We start from the raw sequence: 21,138 nt of genomic DNA, 5'->3' as shown, positions 1-21,138 counted from the left end.
AGCCACGCTCCTTCTCTAAGCGCTGGGGAGGTTACAAGGTGATCAGGTTGTCCCACGGGGGGCTCACAGTTTTAATCCCCACTTTCCAGATGAGGTAACTGAGGCCCAGAGAAGTGAAGTGACTTGCCCAAAGTCACACAGCTGACAGTGGGCGGAGCGGGGATTTGAGCCCACGACCTCTGACTCCAAAGCCTGGGCTCTTTCCACTGAGCCACGCTGCTTCTCTGCTTCTATATAGGCGGTGCCACTCCAGGCCCGAGTACTAGAAAGTGAGTTAATAATAATGGACCCTCCCAAGTGCTTAGTAGAGTGCTCTGCACACAGTAATCGCTCATAAATAACGATTATTTGTTAAGTGCTTACTATGTGCCAACCACTGTTCTAAGGGCTGGAGTATTCATTCATTCATTCAACCGTATTTATTGAGCGCTTACTGTGAGCAGAGAACTGTACTAAGTGCTTGGGAAGTATAAATTGGCAACAGATAGAGACAATCCCTATGTCTTATATACTCTTCTCGCCTGGACTGTAAACTCCTTGAGGGCAGGGATCATGTCTTCCTAACTCATTTGTCATCTTCCCAACTCATGTTGTCTTCTTAACTCATTTGTCGTCTCCTAAACACTTAGGAGGCCTTCCCAGACTGAGCCCCTTCCTTCCTCTCCCCCTCGTCCCCCTCTCTATCTCCCCCACCTTACCTCCTTCCCTTCCCCACAGCACCTGTATATATGTATATATGTTTGTACATATTTATTACTCTATTTATTTATTTTACTTGTACCTATCTATTCTATTTATTTTATTTTGTTAGTATGTTTGGTTTTGTTCTCTGTCTCCCCCTTTTAGACTGTGAGCCCACTGTTGGGTAGGGACCGTCTCTATATGTTGCCAATTTATACTTCCCAAGCGCTTAGTACAGTGCTCTGCACATAGCAAGCGCTCAATAAATACGATTGATGGTGATGACTTAGTACAGTGCCCTGCTCACCTTAGGCGCGCACTGTAAGTGCTATTGGTTGACTCTGAGCTCCGTGAGGGACAGGGAATGCGTCTGACCTGATTATCTTATATCCGTAGTATTTAATGAGCACTCACTATGTGTAGAGCCCTGAGAAGCAGCGTGGGTTAGTGGAAAGTGCCTGGGCCTGAAGTCGGAGGGCGTGGGTTCCAATCCCGGCTCCGCCACTTATCAGGGCTCTTCTTAATGTGTATGTTGCCAACTTGTACTTCCCAAGCGCTTAGTACAGTGCTTTGCACACAGTAAGTGCTCAATAAATATGATTGATTGATTGATTAATGCCATGATAGTTGGAAAGGGAAGCCCCATGTTCTAGGAGAACAGAGTGAACCGTACTAATAACTGTGGTGTTTAATTATTAACTCCGTGTCAATCACTGCATTAAGTACTGGGGTAGATGTTAAGATATGTAAGAAAACAGATATCGAATCCCCATTTTTGCAGATGAGGGAAGTGAGGCACAGGGCTTGCCCGAGAGGTTCATCCTTTTATTGAACTGTGTTCAATACAGTTGAACTCCCCCTCGTCCCCCTCTCCATCCCCCTCATCTTACCTCCTTCCCTTCCCCACAGCACCTGTATATATGTATATATGTTTGTACATATTTCTCTATTTATTTATTTTACTTGTACCTATCTAATCTATTAATTTTATTTTGTTAGTATGTTTGGCTTTGTTCTCTGTCTCCCCCTTTTAGACTGTGAGTCCACTGTTCGGTAGGGACTGTCTCTATATGTTGCCAACTTGTACTTCCCAAGCGCTTAGTACAGTGCTCTGCACACAGTAAGTGCTCAATAAATACGACTGATTGATTGATTCTTGGTCCTGTCTCTGAACCCTTCAAAAAAACCTTAGTTTTCCAATCAATCAATGCATCAATGGTATTTATTGAGTGCTTACTGTGTGCAGGGCACTGTACTAAGCACTTGAGAGGATACAGTAATAGAGCTGGTAGACACATTCCCTGCTCACAACAAGCTTACAGCCTGGGGCGGGAAATAGTCTGAAGGAGGAGATTAATAATAATAATAATAATAGCATTTACTAAGCGCTTACTATGTGCAAAGCACTGTTCTAAGTGCTGGGGAGGTTACAAGGTGATCAGGTTGTCCCAATGGGGCTCACAGTCTTAATCCCCATTTTCCAGATGAGGGAACCGAGGCCCAGAGAAGTGAAGTGACTTGCCCAGAGTCACACAGCTGACAAGTGGCGGAGCCGGAATTTGAACCCACAACCTCTGACTCCAAAGCCCGGGCTCTTTTCCGCTGAGCCACGCTGCTTCTCGTGGATATGACCAGCAGCATGGTGTAGTGAAGAGCGCATGGGCCCGAGAGTCAGAAGGCCATGGGTTCTAATCTCAGCCCCACCACTTGTCTGCTCTGTGACCTTGGGCAGGTCACTTCACCGTGGCTCAGTGGAAACAGCCCGGGCTTTGGAGTCAAAGGTCACGGGTTCAAATCCCAGCTCCGCCACTTGTCAGCTGTGTGACTTGGGGTAAATCACTTAAACTTCTCTGGGCCTCAGTTCCCTCATCTGGAAAATGGGGATGAAGACTGGGAGCCCCCCGTGGGACAACCTGATCATCTTGTAACCTCCCCATCGCTTAGAACGGTGCTTTGCACATAGCAAGCGCTTAATAAATGCCGTCATTATTATTATTATTCTCTGGGTCTCAGTTACCTTGGCTGTGAAATGGGGATTGAGACCGTGAGCCCCACGTGGGACAGGGACTGTGTCTGACCTGATTTGCATCCCAGTGTATAGTACAGTGCCTGGCCCATAGTAAGTGCTTAACAAATACGACAGTTATCGTTATTATATATTTAGGTCACTCCTCCACCCACTCGCATCTGTGTACATATCCTTATATTCAGATATTTCCACTAACTGTAATTTATTTTAGTGTCTTTCTCCCCCGCTGATGCTAGTGTACCCTCCCAAGCAAGCAGCATGATCTATTGGAAAAAGCACAGGCCTGGGAATTAGAGGACCTGGTTTTGAATTCTGGCTCTACCACTTGTCTGCTGTGTGACCTCGGGCTAGGCACTTAACTTCTCTGTGCCTCAGTTACCTCACGTGTAAAATAGGGATTAAGATTGTGAGCCCCATGTGGGACATAATAATAATAATGGTATTTGTTAAGCGCTTACTATGTGCAAAGCACTGTTCTAAGCACTGGGGAGGTTACAAGGTGATCAGGTTGTCCCACGGGGGGCTCACAGTTTTAATCCTCATTTTACAGATGAGGTAACTGAGGCCCGGAGAAGTGAATTGACTTGCCCAAAATCACACAGCTGACAGGTGTATATATGTATATATTGTATATATGTTTGTACATATTTACTACTCTATTTTATTTGTACATATCTATTCTATTTATTTTATTTTGTTTGGTTTTGTTCTCTGTCTCCCCCTTTTAGACTGTGAGCCCACTGTTGGGTAGGGACTATCTCTATATGTTGCCAATTTGTACTTCCCAAGCGCTTAGTACAGTGCTCTGCACATAGTAAGCGCTCAATAAATACGATTGATGATGATGACAGAGCCAGGATTTGAACCCATGACCTCTGACTCCAAAGTCCGTGCTCTTTCCACTGAGCCACGCTGCTTCTCCTGGCCTGTGTCCAACCCGATTAGCTTGTATCTATGTACCCCAGTATTTATATAACATTTAACCAATTCCACTTAAAACAAACAAAAAAAAACGTCTTTGTGCCTCAGCTCCCTCATCTGCAAAATGGGGATTCAGGACCTGTTCTCCTTCCTACTTAGACTGTGAGCCCCATGTGGTCCCCGATTACTTGATCACCCCAGCACTTTGTATAGTGTTTGGCACATGTTTTATTATTATCATTATCATTGATTAGTTAAACTTTCTTACTATCAGCAGTTAGAAGAAACTTCCAGCCTTCAAGCGGACATGTTTTTAAAGCAAATTTAATCAAGAATGCACATTTTCATGTTCGGTTTCATTCGACCCACGGACTGAACTCCCGCTTCCCGGCCGGAGGGGCCGCAGACACAGAGCCCCCGCCGGGTCCCCTGGGTGGGTGAGCTCCAAATAGCCTGTCCCTAAAGGCACATCAGATGTTGTGTCCCCCACCCAAAGCACGGCCAAGGTGCAGTCGAGTCGCCCTTTTAATTTCCCTGATAGCCCCAATAAGATAGCATATGTAAACCAGGACAACGGTGCGAAGGGGCATTGAGTCGCTTCGCTATTACTCATGATACACGAGTAGACAAGAGGAAGCAGCGATCAGCTGCTCTGTGGGGAATGCAAAACAAAAATCAAAAACCAAAAAGACAGAATTGTATCACTCTTCAGTTTCCTCTACTTTGCTACTTTAGTGCTTCTGGCCCCCCGAGTTAGGCTTCCCAGTGTCGAAAAAAATTCTTCCATTTCCTTCTGGAGAAGCTGGTTTCTTTTCTCTGCATCCTCCCTAGCACGTTCTGAGTTTCTCAGTTTGATTTCCAGCATTGTGTATTTCTTTCGCTCCTGATCCAGCTCCTCTTCCAATCTTGCCATTTGCGTCCTCAGCTCGGTGCTGGTTTCTTCGATTCTTAAAACCAAGAAAAGAGACAGCATTTTAGTGTTCGGTTGCAGGGAATTTGGAATTCTCACATTCAACGAGACGGGAGTGACTCTAATGGCCTCAACAGCACTGGAGACTTTAAAATTACTAAAATCCCCTATATTGAAATATATTAAAATCCCCTATATCCTACTCCTTGAGGGTAGGAATTGTGTCTACTAGTTCGCTGCACTCGAAGTGTAATAGTTATTGATGATTAATACTGTCATTTCTAGCTGCTCAGGTGCTCAATGCCATTACTACTACTATTAAAAATCCAACAGTCGTTAGTATTTAATGTACCCTTATTACATATACAGCAATCATATTTATTGAGCACTTACTATGTGCAGAGTACTTGGGAGAGTACAACAGAATGAGTTGGTCGTAAGTAGGAATGTGTCTGTTATGTCGAACTCTCCCAAGCCCATCATCATCAATCATATTTATTGAGCGCTTACTGTGTGCAGAGCACTGTACTAAGCGCTTGGGAAGTACAAATTGGCAACATATAGAGACAGTCCCTACCCAACAGTGGGCTCACAGTCTAAAAGCTCACAGTCAAAGCCCATGGTAAAGTGCTTTGTTCACAGTACGTGCTTAATAAATATGACTGACAATGAATGAATGAGCAGACATGTCCCCTTCCCAAAATGAGCTTATGGTCTCAAGGGAGCTTATACTCTAGAGGAACACTGTACTAAGCGCTTAGGAAGCCCATAAGCTCATGCTAAACTGTAAGCTCATTGTGGGCAGGGAATGCATCTGTTTATTATGTATTGTACTCTCCTACGAGCTTAGTACAGTGCTCTGCACCCAGTAAGCACTCAATAAATACAATTGAATGAATGAATGAATTGAATGAATAATCATCATCATCATCATCATCAATCGTACTTATTGAGCGCTTACTATGTGCAGAGCACTGTACTAAGCGCTTGGGAAGTACAAATTGGCAACATATAGAGACAATCCCTATGCAACAGTGGGCTCACAGACTAAAAGGGGGAGACAGAGAACAAAACCAAACATACTAACAAAATAAAATAAGTAGAATAGATATGTAGTATAATCTAGCTGTCACTTTCCCCACCACCCTTCAATTCAGGTCTGTCACGTGTTCTCAGTCACTTACTAGACTTCAAGGAGAGCCAAAGCAGTACCACCACAAGCCCATATAATAATGATGGCTTCTGTTAAGTGCTTACTATGTGCGAAGCACTGTTCTAAGTGCGGGGGGGGGCGGGGGGTACAAGGTGAACAGGTTGTCCCACGTGGGGCTCACAGTCATCATCCCCATATGTCACAGCTTGGAGGAATTTCTGCCACTTAGGTGCGGAATACAGAATTTTCCAAGCCCAAGCAGGGAGTTACCCATTTCTTCACCCGCCCCGGAGCCTGCTGGGGCTTTGGGATCACACGTTCCCCACTGCGGCTTGGGACTGGGGAGTTTTTCATGAGCTTGGGATGTCCCGGGCGCCATCTCCTCCCAAGCAAGGAGGAAAGGACCAGATCCCTACGAGTTTAAAGAGGGAGACGCTAATTGGGCTGGAGTCAGGGAGGCTGCAGCTGCCGGAGTCATGGCTCCTTGTCTTACAAAATAGTCCCATCCACTGTAAAGGTTGGGTGTTAACCTCTTATTACGTGCCAAGCACTGGGCCAAGCGCTGAGATAGGTACACGATAATCCCGGGTTCAAATCCCAGCTCTGCCAATTGTCAGCTGTGTGACTTTGGGCAAGTCACTTAACTTCTCTGTGCCTCAGTTACCTCATCCGTAAAATGGGGATTAAGACTGTGAGCTCCCTGTGGGACAACCTGATTGCCTTGTAACCTCCCCAGTGCTTAGAACAGTGCTTTGCACATAGTAAGTGCTTAATAAATGCCATCATTATTATTATTATTATCATCAAACTGGACGCAGGCCCTGCCTCTCATGGGGCTCAGAGTCTTAGAGTCAGAGAGCGGATATTGAGCCCCCAGTTTGCAGTTGAGGAAACTGAGCCACAGAGTGGGTGACTTTTAACCAAGGCCACACAGCAGGCATGGCAGAGTCGGGATTAGAATCCAAGTCCCCTGATTCCCAGTCCTGTGCTGTTTCCACTATGACCTGCTGCTTCATACATGAACTGCTTCCTTTTGATTTAGAATATTTTAACATGTTTGTACTAAGGACTAATAATAATAATGATGATGGCATTTATTTAGCACTTACTATGTGCAAAGCACTGTTCTAAGTACTGGGGAGGGTACAAGGTGATCTGGTTGTCCCACAGGGGGCTCACAGTCATCATCCCCATTTTACAGATGAGGTAACTGAGGCACAGAGAAGTTAAGTGACTTGTCCAAAGTCACACAGCGGACAAGACTGTGAGCCTGTTGTTGGGTAGGGACCATCTCTATATAATAATAATGATGATGGCATTTGTTAAGCACTTACTATGTGCAAAGCACTGTTCTAAGCGCTGGGGAGGTTACAAGGTGATCAGGTGGTCCCACGGGGGGCTCACAGTCTTAATCCCCATTTTACAGATGAGGGAACTGAGGCCCAGAGAAGTGAAGTGACTTGCCCAAAGTCACACAGCTGCCAATTGGCGGAGCCGGGGTTTGAACCCATGACCTCTGACTCCAAAGCCCGGGCTCTTTCCACTGAGCCACGCTGCTTCTCAAAGCAGCCAACTTGTTGCCAACTTGTACTTCCCAAGCGCTTAGTACAGTGCTCTGCACACAGTAAACGCTCAATAAATACGATTGGATGAATGAATGAATTGGTGGAGCCGGGATTTGAACCCGTGACTTCTGACTCCAAAGCCCGGGCTCTCTCCACTGAGCCACGCTGCTAAACACACACCTTACTATCAATCAATCAATCAATCAATCGTATTTATTGAGCACTTACTGTGTGCAGAGCACTGTACTAAGTGCTTGGGATGTACAAGCTGGCAACATATAGAGACAGTCCCTACCCAACAGTGGGCTCACAGTCTAGAAGGGGGAGACAGAGGACAAAACCAAACATACTAACAAAATAAAATGAATAGAATAGATAGGTACAAGTAAAATAAATAGAGTAATAAATATGTACAAACATATATACATATATACAGGTGCTGTGGGGAAGGGAAGGAGGTAAGATGTGGGGGATGGAGACCTTACTAGTATGACTTGCTCATGGCCACCGGTGGACATTAACATCACACACTCAGCTCCTTGTGGGAAGGGACTATGCCTACCAACTCTGTTGTATTGTGCTCCCCCAAGCGCTTAGTACAGAGCTCTGCCCACAGTAAGCGCTCAATAAATACCACTGGGCTAGCTCTGCCCCACCTCCGGTCCCTCCTTTCCCCACTTGTGAACTTCTTCCCCCAATTGGGAAAAGCATCTGCTTCTAGCAACCACTCTGCCTCCGACCATGCCCGCAGTTGGAGAATCCCACGCGAATTTGGGCCTGAAAAATTTCACCAGAAATATCCAGGGGCTTGGATTAACATTTTGGGGGGGAAGAGGAAGAATCCCACTGAAAAGTGTTTGTGTAGATGCAGTCAAAGAAAACCAGAATTTAAAAATGGAAGAATCAGGGTCTGTGAGCTTGATTCTTCTAGACTGTGAGCCCACTGTTGGGTAGGGACTGTCTCTCTATGTTGCCAGCTTGTACTTCCCAAGCGCTTAGTACAGTGCTCTGCACACAGTAAGCGCTCAATAAATACGATTGATTGATTGATTCCTTTAGGGGAAGGCAGTGTGGTCTAATTGATAGACCATGGGCCCGGGAGTCAGAAAGACCTGGGTTCTAGTCTGCCACTTGTCTGCTGTGTGATCTTGGGCAAGTCTCTGTGCCTCAGTTCCCTCATCTGTAAAATGGGGATTGATCTATTCTATTCTATTTCTATTCTAAATCTATAGTCTGTTCTCTATTCTAAATCTATTCTCTATTCTAAATCTATTCTATTTATTTTATCTATTGTATTTATTTTTTATCTATTCTATTTATTTTATTTTGTTAGTATGTTTGGTTTTGTTCTCTCCCTGCCCCTTTTAGACTGTGAGCCCGCTGTTGGGTAGGGACTGTCTCTATATGTTACCAACTTGTACTTCCCAAGTGCTTAGTACAGTGCTCTGCACACAGTAAGCGCTCAATAAATATGATTGATTGATTGATTCCTTTAGGGGAAGGCAGTGTGGTCTAATTTGATGGACCATGGGCCCGGGAGTCAGAAAGACCTGGGTTCTAGTCTGCCGCTTGTCTGCTGTGTGATCTTGGGCAAGTCTCTGTGCCTCAGTTCCCTCACCTGTAAAATGGGGATTGATCTATTCTATTCTATTTCTCTTCTAAATCTCTATACTATTCTCTATTCTAAATTTATTCTCTTTTCTAAATCTATTCTATCTATTCTATTTATTTTTTATCTATTCTATTTATTTTATTTTGTTAGTATGTTTGGTTTTGTTCTCTGTCTCCCCCTTTTAGACTGTGAGCCCACTGTTGGGTAGGGACTGTCTCTATATGTCGCCAGCTTGTACTTCCCAAGCGCTTAGTACAGTGCTCCGCACACAGTAAGCGCTCAATAAATACGATTGATTGATTGATTGATTCCTTTAGGGGAAGGCAGTGTGGTCTAATTGATAGACCATGGGCCCAGGAGTCAGAAAGACCTGGGTTCTAGTCTGCCACTTGTCTGCTGTGTGATCTTGGGCAAGTCTCTGTGCCTCAGTTCCCTCATCTGTAAAATGAGGATTGATCTATTCTATTCTATTTCTCTTCTAAATCTATAGTCTATTCTCTATTCTAAATCTATTCTCTTTTCTAAATCTATTCTATCTATTCTATTTATTTTCTATCTATTCTATTTATTTTATTTTGTTAGTATGTTTGGTTTTGTTCTCTGTCTCCCCCTTTTAGACTGTGAGCCCACTGTTGGGTAGGGACTGTCTCTATATGTTGCCAACTTGGACTTCCCAAGCGCTTAGTACAGTGCTCTGCACACAGTAAGCGCTCAATAAATACGATTGATGATGATGATGATGATGATGATGATGATGATTGAGACTGTGAGCCCCACGTGGGACAGGGACTGTGTCCAGCCCAATTACCAAATACGTTATACCTACTCCAGCACTTAGTACAGTGTCTGGCACATAGTAAGCGTTTAAATACCTATATATATATATATATATATATATATATATATATATATATATAGGTATATATATAGGTATATATATAGGTGTATACATATATATATATATACAGCCCTGGCCTGGTGTTCCATTCCTATGGGACGCAGCTAGAAGCCATCAGAGCTGCATATGTAGCACTTCCCACCCACACACACCCCAAAAATTCAGGTATGAACACGAGACACAAAACCATTACTAATACCTAGCTCATCCTCCCCTAGCCTCCTATGTTGTCCAGAGATTTAATAACAATGATATTTAGCTCTATTTTGCCTTTCATCCAGGGAGCTTAGAAGACATAATTATCTCATAAACCTTACACCACCCCAAGTGCTAAAGGGGAAGGATGGTTACTGCCAACACCCATGGAGAAACTGAGTCACAGGAGAGGAGAATGACCTGCCCAAAAGCCAAACAACAAATTGCTGATAGAGTTCAAGGGAAAGTTCAGGCTTCTCTCAGCTTAGGTGGAGACTCTGAGTACACTGGGTTGGGCTGCCCTGCAAGGGTAACTTTAATTGCTCAGTGCTCTGCACACAGTGAGCGCTCAGTAAATACGATCGAATGAATGAATGAATTGCCACCAGGGAGAATTCCAGACTAGTAGAGACATTTCACGGAGCTGTGACCCTAACAGACACCCTAAATGATATTTCAGTCCAGCCGGAGGAGAAGCAGTAAAGCCTAGTGGAAAGAGCACAGGCCTGTGAGTCGGAGGACTGGATTCTAATTCCAGCTCAACCACTAGCCTGCTGTGTGACCTAGGGCAAGTCACTAACTTTTCTGGGCTTCATTTTCTTCATTTGTAAAATGAAGATTCAATACCTGTTTCCCCTCCCGTAAGCCCCTTGTGGGACAGGAACTGTGTCCGATCTGATGATCACATATAATAATGGTTCTAAGTGCTGGGGGGGATACAATGTGATCGAGTTGTCCCATGGGGGGCTCACAGTCTTAATCCCCATTTTTACAGATGAGGTAACTGAGGCTCAGAGAAGTTAAGTGACTTTCCCAAGGTCACACAGCAGACTTGTGGTGGAGCCGGGATTTGAAACCATGACCTCTGATTCCAAAGCCCGGGCTCTTTCCACTGAGCCACGCTGCTTCTCTACCTAGGGGTGAGTTCTGCGCTCGGCACAAAGTAAGCACTCTTACAAATACCACAGCTATTATTCAAAGCCCAAGAGAGGGTTTCTCCCTTCTGGCAAATAGCTCACCGGCCCCGTCCATTTTGGAAATCCCCACAGTTTGTACTGCATGATACTCAGTGAATGGGCTTCCTCAGGCTCCATTCCATCCCCTCCCAGAGTGGGGAAGGAAGGATAAGGATTTTGTTCAACCTGATTTGCTTCCATCCATCCCAGCGCATAGTACAGTGTCTAGCACATTGTAAGTGGCTGTCCATCACCTCGCCGCCTCCTACCTCACCTCCCTTCTCTCCTTCTCCAGCCCACCCCGCACCCTCCGCTCCTCTGCCGCTAATCTCCTCACCGTACCTCGCTCTCGCCTGTCCCGCCGTCGACCCCCGGCCCACGTCCTCCCCCTGGCCTGGAATGCCCTCCCTCTGCCCATCCGCCAAGCTAGCTCTCTTCCTCCCTTCAAAGCCCTACTGAGAGCTCACCTCCTCCAGGAGGCCTTCCCACACTGAGCCCCCTTTTTCCTTTCCCCTTCCCCATCACCCCCACCCTGCCTCCTTCCCCTCCCCACAGCACCTGTATATGTTTGTACAGATTTATTACTCTATTTTACTTGTACATATTTACTATTTATTTTGTCAATGATGTGCTTCTAGCTTTACTTCTATTTATTTTGTTGACTTGACACCTGACCACATGTTTTGTTGTCTGTCTCCCCCTTCTAGACTGTGAGCCCGTTGTTGGGTAGGGACTGTTTCTATATGTTGCCAACTTGTACTTCCCAAGCGCTTAGCACAGTGCTCTGCACACAGTAAGCGCTCAATAAATATGATTGAATGAATGAATGAAAGTGCTTAACAAATGCTACAGTTGTTATATGAGAAGCAACATGGTGCAGTGGGAGTCAGAAGGTCATGGGTTCTAATCCTGGCTCTGCCACTTGTCTGCTTTGTGATGTTGGGCAAGTCGCTTCACTTCTCTGGGTCTTAGTTACCTCATCTGTAAAATGGGGGTGGAGACTGTGAGTCCCAAGTGGGACAGGGACTGTGTCCAACTCAATTTGCTTGTACCCACCCAGCGCTTAGTACAGTGCCTGGTACATAGTAAGCACTTAAATACCACGCTTTTATTATTATTCCCTCATAGATGTATCATGACATAGCGGATAGAGTACGGGCTTGGGAGTCAGAGCGTCATGTGCTCTAATCCTTGCTCTGCCACTTGGTTGCTGTGACCTTGGGAAAGTCACTTCACTTCTCTGGGTCTCAGTTACCTCATCTGTAAAATGGGGATTGAGACTGTGAGCCCCACAGTCCCCACAAAGTAAGCACTGTGGGGCAGCGACTGTGTCCAACCTGATTTGCTCGTCTCTATCCCAGCACTCGGTACAGTGCCTGACACATAGTAAGCGCTTAACAAATACCGCAGTGGTGATTATCATTACTCACAGATGCCAATTCCGGTGCGGAGGGCGGCCCCATAGCTTCCTGAGCTGGAGTTTTCAGCTCTCTGACACGACCTGACAGTGCCTCGTTAGGGATGAAAAGGCTAAAATGGTGGCTTTCCGACCTGTTGGCCCTTTTAACCCACTCTCTCTCTTCCCATAATGATGATCATCCTTGTGGCATTTATTAAACACTTAACATATGCCAGGCATTTGTACTATGTGCTGGAGTAGATGCAAGACAATTAGATCAGGGCTAGTCCCTGTCCCACACGGGACTCTCCGTCTGAGGGGAGAGTAAACAAGTGTTTGATCTCCCTTTTACAGTTGAGGAAATTGAGGCACTGAGCAGTTGAGGGACTTGGGCCAAAGTCACACAGCAGGCAAGTGGCAGAGGTTGGCTATTCCTAGATCCTTGTCACCTGTTCATTTTGAGTGAGGGGGTGAAAAAAATCATAGCTCTGCCTCCACTGCAAACCAGGGTCACCAATAAAAACCACACGTACTGTCACCAAGTAGCCTGTGAGTTTTCCTGTCATAGCGGGATCTCTCTTTCTCTCTCTCCCCTCCCTTCCTTCCCCTCCCAACCAAGTACAGTCCCTCCTTTCACAGTGAGGCAGGCAAGACTTTCTGGGGTGCCTCCCCTGCACCCTTAATTCCCCTAACCTGTCTGTCTGGCGGTGGCATCTGAGGAAAGAAGTCTCTGAGCTAAAAAGTAAAGCCTGGTGTGGTCAGGACTAAAATGGGCAGCATTACACCCTCTCTAGACTGAAAACTCTTTGAGGCCAGGGATCGCAACTACCAACTCTGTTGTATTCTCCCAAGCACTTAATGCAGTTCTCTGTACAATTCTCCCCCTTTTAGACTGTGAGCCCACTGTTGGGTAGGGACTGTCTCTATATGTTGCCAACTTGTACTTCCCAAGCACTTAGTACAGTGCTCTGCACACAGCAAGCGCTCAATAAATATGATTGATTGATGATTGATTGCACACACGCCGATTTGATTTATAGACTGATCACCACTTGTGTCAGGAGCCCAACCTGGTCTTTTTTTTTTCCACCAGCCATCTTGGTTCTGGGTTCCAAAGCCAGAGACATTTTTTTTTTTCAATATTAAGTGTTTTCCATTTGCCAGGCACTCTACTAAGTGGGGTAGATACAACACAATCAGTTCCTGCCCACATGGGACTCTCAGTCATAGTCCCCATTTTACAGATGAGGTAACTGAGGCATTGAGAAGTTAAGTGACTTGCTCAAGGCTACACAGCAGACAAGTGGTGGAGTCAGGATTAGAGTTCAGGTTATCTGATCCCAGGCCCATGCTCTTTCTCCTAGGGCACAATGCCATTTCCCAATTACTTGCTCTCCAGAATCCTAATGTATCTTGACCTGTCTTCTCCTCTCTTGCCTGACCCTTGGGATTTCAGACCTTTCTTCTACCTTCCACTTTATCCTTGCTCTTTCGTTAGCCGGGTATGCCAGCTGCTTATTCCCCTTAATGGGTCACTCCTCTCTCTCATCAAGGATTGCTGACAGCCACTTACCCCACCGAAGAACAGAAGCTCAAGTTCAAATAATAATAATAATTATTATTACGGTATTTTTAAAGTGCTTACTATGTGCCAGGCACTGAACTAAGTGCTGGGGTGGATACAAGCAAATCAGGTTGGACGCAGTCCCTGTCCCACTTGGGGCTCACAGTCTCGATCCCCATTTTCCAGATGAGGTAACTGAGGTACGGAGAAGTTAAGTGACTTCTACTTTGTATTCGGGAAGTACCTTCCTGTCCAAGTAGATTTCTGACTTCAGTAACTCCTTTTAACTAGCCATTAACTCCTTTTACAAATGGGGAAATTAGTACTGTTTCATTAGCATCAAGTATTCATTACCTTTATCCAATAAGGCAAGGGAGGAATTCAATGAAAAGACATCTTTTAAATTTATAGGCCAGCTTTTCTACCCCTCCCCACCTCCCACTTCCTTTAAAACTTAGGCGGGTGCATGGTTGACAAATTTGCTCCCTCATTCTAGCTCCTGGAGGTTAACATCATTAAGATATACAATAATTCTGCTGTATTGTACTCTCCCAAGTGCTTAGCACAGACTTCAGCACAAAGTGTTCACTGAATTCCACTGACTGACGGATGACATTTGTTAAACTTGTGTCAAGCACGGCTGTAAGTGCTGGAGTAGATACACATTATTCAGGTTGGCACAGTTCCTGTCCCGCATGGGGTTCATACTTTTAGGTGAAGAAACCGAAGCACAGAAGAATGAAGTGACTTGCTCAAGGTCACCCAGCAGAGAAGTGGTGGAGTAAGGATTAGAACCCAGGCCCGTGCTCCACTAGGCCATGCTACTCCCCTAAAGGTGATCTCTTTAAAGAGTTAGGCGTTCAGCTCGGAGAAGAAAAGATCAGAGTGGCAATCCAACTGAGTCTCATCCTCAATAAGAAGCGGTGAGAAGTAGCGCGGCTACTCAGAGAAGGAGCATGGCTCAGTGGAAAGAGCATGAGCTTTGGAGTCAGAGGTCTTGGGTTCAAATCCTGGCTCTGCCAATTGTCAGCTGACTTTGGGCAAGTCACTTCACTTCTCTGGGCCTCAGTTAGCTCATCTGTAAAATGGGGATGAAGACTGTGAGCCCCCCATAGTACAACCTGATCACTTTGTAACCTCCCCAGCGCTTAGAACAGTGATTTGCACATATGAAGCACTTATTACATGCTATTATTATTATTAAGTAATGGGCAGCAGCTTGGCCTAGTGGAAAGAACATGGGTCGAGGAATCAAGAGGCCTTGGGTTCTAATCCTTGCTCTGCTACTTTATCTGCTGTGTGACCCTGGATAAGTCACTTAACTTCTCTACACCCCACTTACCTCATCTGTAAAAAGGGAATTAAGACTGTAAGACCTATGCGGGACAGGGACTGTGTCCAGTCTGATTACCTTGTATCTATCCCAGTGCTTAGTACAGTACCTGGCATATAGAAAGTGCTTAATAATTACTATTAAAAAATGAAGGAGGTTTCCTTAATCAATCAGTGATATTTATTGAACACTTACTGTGTGCTGAGCACTGTATTACATAGTAAATATTAATGAATAATGATGGTATGTGTTAAGCGTTTACTATGTGCCAAGCACTGTTCTATGCACTGAGGTAGATACAAGGTAATCGGGTTGTCCCACGCGGGGCTCACGGTCTTAATCCCGGTTTTACAGATGAGGGAGCTGAGGCATAGAAAAAGTGAAGTGACTGGCCTAAGGCCACACAGCAGATGAGTGGCGGACTCAATCAATCAATCGTACTTATTGAGTGCTTACTGTGTGCAGAGCACTGTACTAAGCGCTTGGGAAGTACAAGTTGGTAACATATAGAGATAGTCCCTATCCAACCGTGGGCTCACAGTCTAAAAGTGGGCTCACAGTCTAAAATTAGTCGGAATTAGAACCCACGTCGTCTGACTCCACTGCGGGAGAGTATATTACAGTAGTTATAAACATGCTCCCTGGCCACAAGCACCTCAACCCCCTTCAAACCTGTATGCGCCTGTGGGCAGGCAATATGTTGTACTGTACACTCCCAAGTGTGTAGTACAGTGCTCTGTATACCACAAGCGCTCAGTAAATACCATTGAAGGATTGATTCCTAGAGATCTACTGAAGCTATTTGTCCATGCTAGCTAACAACATACAAGGCAAAGGAGGTCAAAGTACAAAATAGATTAGGGGAAGAAGCCTCAGCAAAGTTGAGACACTTCACAGCTACTTCCTAATTAATGTAAAGAGCATGCTCACTTCATCCCGACATCCACTTCTTTGGGAGAAAAGTTAAAAATCTTGCTTAGGGAAATGCCTGGGCACCATCGCCTCCAAGTTTCCGTTCTCCTATCTTCCTCCCGTCAAAGCCTTACTGAGAGCTCACCTCCTCCAGGAGGCCTTCCCAGACTGAGCCCCCTTTTTCCTCTCCTCCTCCTCATCCTTCCACCCTACCTCCTTCCCTTCCCCACAGCACTTGTATATATTTGTACAGATTTATTACTCTATTTATTTTACTTGTACATATTTACTATTCTATTTATTGTGTTAATGATGTGCATATAGCCACAATTCTATTTGTTCTGACAATTTTGACACCTGTCTACATGTTGTTTTGTTGTCTGTCTCCCCCTTCTAGACCGTGAGCCCGTTGTTGGGTAGGGACCGTCTGTATATGTTGCCGACTTGTACTTCCCAAGCGCTTAATACAGTGCTCTGCACACAGTAAACACTCAATAAATACGATTGAATGAATGAATAAATGCCATGCTCTGCCCACCCCAGTGCTCAAAAAAATAGTTTTGCTTGATGCACGGACCATGTTTCCCCCCTCTATGTGCCCTGCCGAGTTTTTAGTACATTGCTCTGCCCACAGTAAGATTCAATACATGTCATTGATTGATTTACCTACAGTAAAAGAAAACTATAAGATTCCTCTTTCCCCTCTCAGGATGACACCTGGAGAGTTTCCAGTCCTCTACCAGTCTCGGCTACGGGAGGGAGAGTCAAGCAGTGGCCTGGTCCATTCCATTCCTAGCTTGGGCAGTGGCTAGCGAGGGGAAGGCAATCTGCTACAAGTCAAATCCCCCGTGTGCTGGGCAGCAATCAATCAACCAATCGTATTTATTGAGCGCTTACTATGTGCAGAGCACTGTACTAAGCGCTTGGGAAGTACAAATTGGCAACACATAGAGACAGTCCCTACCCAACAGTGGGCTCACAGTCTAAAAGGGGGAGACAGAGAACAGAACCAAACATACCAACAAAATAAAATAAATAGGATAGAAATGTACAAGATAAATAAATAAATAAATAGAGTAATAAATATGTACAACCATATATACAGGTGCTGTGGGGAAGGGAAGGAGGTAAGATGGGGGGATGGAGAGGGGGACGAGGGGGAGAGGAAGGAAGGGGCTCAGTCTGGGAAGGCCTCCTGGAGGAGGTGAGCTCTCAGCAGGGCCTTGAAGGGAGGAAGAGAGCTAGCTTGTCGGAGGGGCAGAGGGAGGGCATTCCAGGCCTGGGGGATGACGTGGGCCGGGGGTCGACGGCGGGAGAGGCGAGAACGAGGTACAGTGAGGAGATTAGCGACATGGGAGAGAGTCGAGGGTGGAGACTCAAGTTGACTGCGCGGAAGGAGGCCATGGTAAACCGTTTCCAGATCTTGACCAAGAAAACTCCCTGGATAAACTACCAGAAGCACTGAGGATGGAGGTGCGGCGTTCCGGGAGAGATGTGTCCATGGCGTCGCTATGGGTCGGACATGACTCGACGGCATAAGACAAGACAAGATTCCTCTTGCCGTTCAGGTCTCTAAGCAAGCAATTTGCAATAATAAAGTCTGAATCAATCTAACCCACCACTCCCTACCTGATGGAGTTCCAAGATCGCTGTGGGCAGGGAATGCTTGTTTATTGTTGTATTGAACTCTCCCCAGTGCTTTGTACAGTGCTCGGCACACAGTAATCACTCAATAAATATAATTGACTTACTAACGGGGATCAGAGATCTGGTATGTTAGTACGTATTTATTACTCTATTTTATTTGTACATATTTATTCTATTTATTTTATATTGTTAATGTTTTGTTTTTAGTACAGTGCAGTCTAGTACAGTGCTCTGCACACAGTAAGCGCTCAATAAATACGATTGATTGATTGATTGATTGTTTTGTTCTCTGTCTCCCCCTTCTAGACTGTGAGCCCATTGTTGGGTAGGGACCATCTCTATATGTTGCCAACTTGTACTTCCCAAGTGCTTAGTACAGTGTTCTGCACACAGTAAGCACTCAATAAATATGATTGAATGAATGAATGAATGGTAGGAGATACCCTGTCTGTATTCAGTCATAACCTACCACTCCCTACCTGATGGAGTTCCAAGATCGTTGTGGGCAGGGAATGCTTGTTTATTGTTGTATTGAACTCTCCCCAGTGCTGAGTACAGTGCTCTGCACACAGTAAGCACTCAATAAATATAACTGACTTACTGACTGACAGGGAGCGGAGGTCTGGTATGTTTGTATGTATTTATTACTCTATTTGTACATATTTATTCTATTGATTTTATTGACTTGTTTTGTTCTCTGTCTCCCCCTTCTAGACTGTGAGCCCGTTGTTGGGTAGGGGCCGTCTCTATATGTTGCCAACTTGTACTTCCCAAGCGCTTAGTACAGTGCTCTGCACACAGGAAGCACTCAATAAATATGCTTGAATGAATGAATGAATGGTAGGAGATGCCCTGTCTCTATTCTGTCATAACCTACCACTCCCTACCTGATGGAGTTCCAAGATGAGGGCAGGGAATGCTTGTTTATTCATTCATTCATTCATTCATTCAATCAATCGTATTTATTGAGCGCTTACTGTGTGCAGAGCACTGTACTAAGCGCTTGGGAAGTACAAGTTGGCAACATATAGAGACGGTCCCTACCCAACAGCGGGCTCACAGTCTAGAAGGGGGGGAGAGACAACAAAACAAAACGTATTAACAAAATAAAATAAATAGAATATGTACAAATAAAATAGAGTAATAAATACGTACAAACATATCAATCAATCGATCGTATTTATTGAGTGCTTACTGTGTGCAGAGCACTGTACTTAGCGCTTGGGAAGTACAAGTTGGCAACATATAGAGACGGTCCCTACCCAACAGCGGGCTCACAGTCTAGAAGGGGGGGAGAGACAACAAAACAAAACATATTAACAAAATAAAATAAATAGAACATGTACAAATAAAATAAATAAACAAATAGAGTAATAAATACGTACAAACATATCAATCAATCAATCGTATTTACTGAGTGCTTACTGTGTGCAGAGCACTGTACTTAGCGCTTGGGAAGTACAAGTTGGCAACCTATAGAGACGGTCCCTACCCAACAGTGGGCTCACAGTCTAAAAGGGGGAGACAGAGAACAAAACCAAACATACTAACAAAATAAAATAGAATAGATATGCACAAGTAAAATAAATAAATAATATATATATATATATATATATATACAGGTGGTGTGTGTGTGTGGGGGGGGTTATTGTTGTATTGAACTCTCCCCAGTGCTGAGTACAGTTTTGTTCTCTGTAACAGACTCTTAGTACAGTGCTCTGCACACAGTAAGCACTCAATAAATATAACTGACTTACTGACTGACAGGGAGCAGAGGTCTGGTAGGAGATGCCCTGTCTTTATTCAGTCATAATCCCCGAGGCCTAGTAACTAAATTTGGTAACTATAGAAACCAGAGGCTGCAAGGGCTGGAGTCATCAGGCAGTCAGGCATCAGGATCTCTTGCCCCTGGGCAGTGAGGGCCACACCTAACTCTTCCCAAACAGATTCCCTAAACCACTAGGGAGCCCACAGGCTCGGGAGCAAACCCGCCAGATCTTCCCATGACGGATTTCAAGTGCCCGGCATTCTTCGGATGAAAGGTTCTCTTGTAAACCCAAGCTATCATTATGACGGCTGCTGAAACAATCCTGTTTGAATGCTCCGCTTTGGTGCACCACAAAATAACACCTCAGGCCAGGTAGGGGCTCAGAGCTCCAGAGGTGACTCTTGTGTTTCCTTTCCTGCTCCAGGGACCGTTTCCGTCCAAAGGAGGATGGAAATAGAGAAGCAGTGTGGCTTAAGGGAAAGAGCTTAAAACCAGGAGTCGGAGATTCTATTCCCTGCTTGGACACCAAGAGTCACTTGACTTAGAGAAGCAGCGTGGCTCAGTGGAAAGAGCCCGGGCTTTGGAGGCAGAGGTCAATCAATCAGTTGATCGTATTTATTGAGCGCTTACTGTGTGCAGAGCACTGTACTAAGCGCTTGGGAAGTACACTTCCCAAGCGCTTAGTACAGTGCTCTGCACACAGTAAGCGCTCAATAAATACGATTGATTATTACAAGTTGGCAACATATAGAGACAGTCCCTACCCAACAGTGGGCTCACAGTCTAGAAGGGGGAGACAGAGAACAAAACCAAACATATTAACAAAATAAAATAAATAGAATAGATAGGTACAAGTAAAATATATAGAGTAATAAATATGTACAAACATATATACATATATACAGGTGCTGTGGGGAAGGGAAGGAGGTAAGGTGGGGGGATGGAAAGGGGGAGGAGGGGGCTCAGTCTGGGAAGGCCTCCTAAGGGCGAGGGTTCGAACCCCAGCTCTGCCAATTGTCAGCTGTGTGACTTTGTGCAAGTCACTTAACTTCTCTGCGCCTCAGTTCCCTCATCTGTAAAATGGGGATTAAGACTGTGAGCCCCCTGTGGGACCACCTCATCACCTTGTAACATCCCCAGTGCTTAGAACAGTGCTTTGCACCTAGTAAGTGCTTAATAAATGCCATTAGAATTATTATTATTCTCTATGCTTCAGTTTCTTCAGCTGTAAAATGGGGAGGAGATAATAATAATAATGATGGTATTAAGCGCTTACTAGGTGCAGAGCACTGTTCTAAGCGCTGGGGAGGTTACAAGGTGATGAGGTGGTCCCACAGGGGGGCTCACAGTCTTAATCCCCATTTTCCATATGAGGGAACTGAGGCCCAGAGAAGTGAAGTGACTTGCCCAAAGTCACACAGCTGACAAGTGGCAGAGCTGGGATTTGAACCCACGATCTCTGACTCCAAATCCCGGGCTCTTTCCACTGAGCCACGCAAGATCTAGGTTCTCTCTCCCTGTGAGTCTGAATTAGCTCTGACTGCACTGTACAATAATAATAATAATTAGGGTACTTGTTAAGCACTTACTATGTG

At 45.1% G+C, this 21,138-nt stretch overlaps 1 protein-coding gene and 1 non-coding gene across 2 annotated transcripts in view; one reads left to right on the top strand and one right to left on the bottom strand.

Moving 5' to 3' along the window:
- Positions 1-3,939: 3,939 nt before the first annotated feature.
- The window catches only part of ARHGAP22 (Rho GTPase activating protein 22), a 372,891-nt gene continuing 355,692 nt past the window's right edge, over positions 3,940-21,138 (bottom strand). Inside the window, exon 9 of the mRNA XM_038743958.1 lies at positions 3,940-4,578. Coding sequence (XP_038599886.1) covers positions 4,350-4,578 — 229 coding nt within the window. The 3' untranslated portion in view covers positions 3,940-4,349. The remainder of the gene's footprint in view (positions 4,579-21,138) is intronic.
- LOC119926417 lies at positions 16,828-16,966 on the top strand. The gene has a single exon (XR_005450294.1). It is a non-coding gene; the product is annotated as a small nucleolar RNA SNORA7 (small nucleolar RNA).

Source organism: Tachyglossus aculeatus, chromosome 3, assembly GCF_015852505.1.
Source record: "Tachyglossus aculeatus isolate mTacAcu1 chromosome 3, mTacAcu1.pri, whole genome shotgun sequence".
In the NCBI taxonomy this organism is placed as follows: domain Eukaryota; kingdom Metazoa; phylum Chordata; class Mammalia; order Monotremata; family Tachyglossidae; genus Tachyglossus; species Tachyglossus aculeatus.
This window is presented reverse-complemented; position numbering and strand designations above follow the sequence as displayed.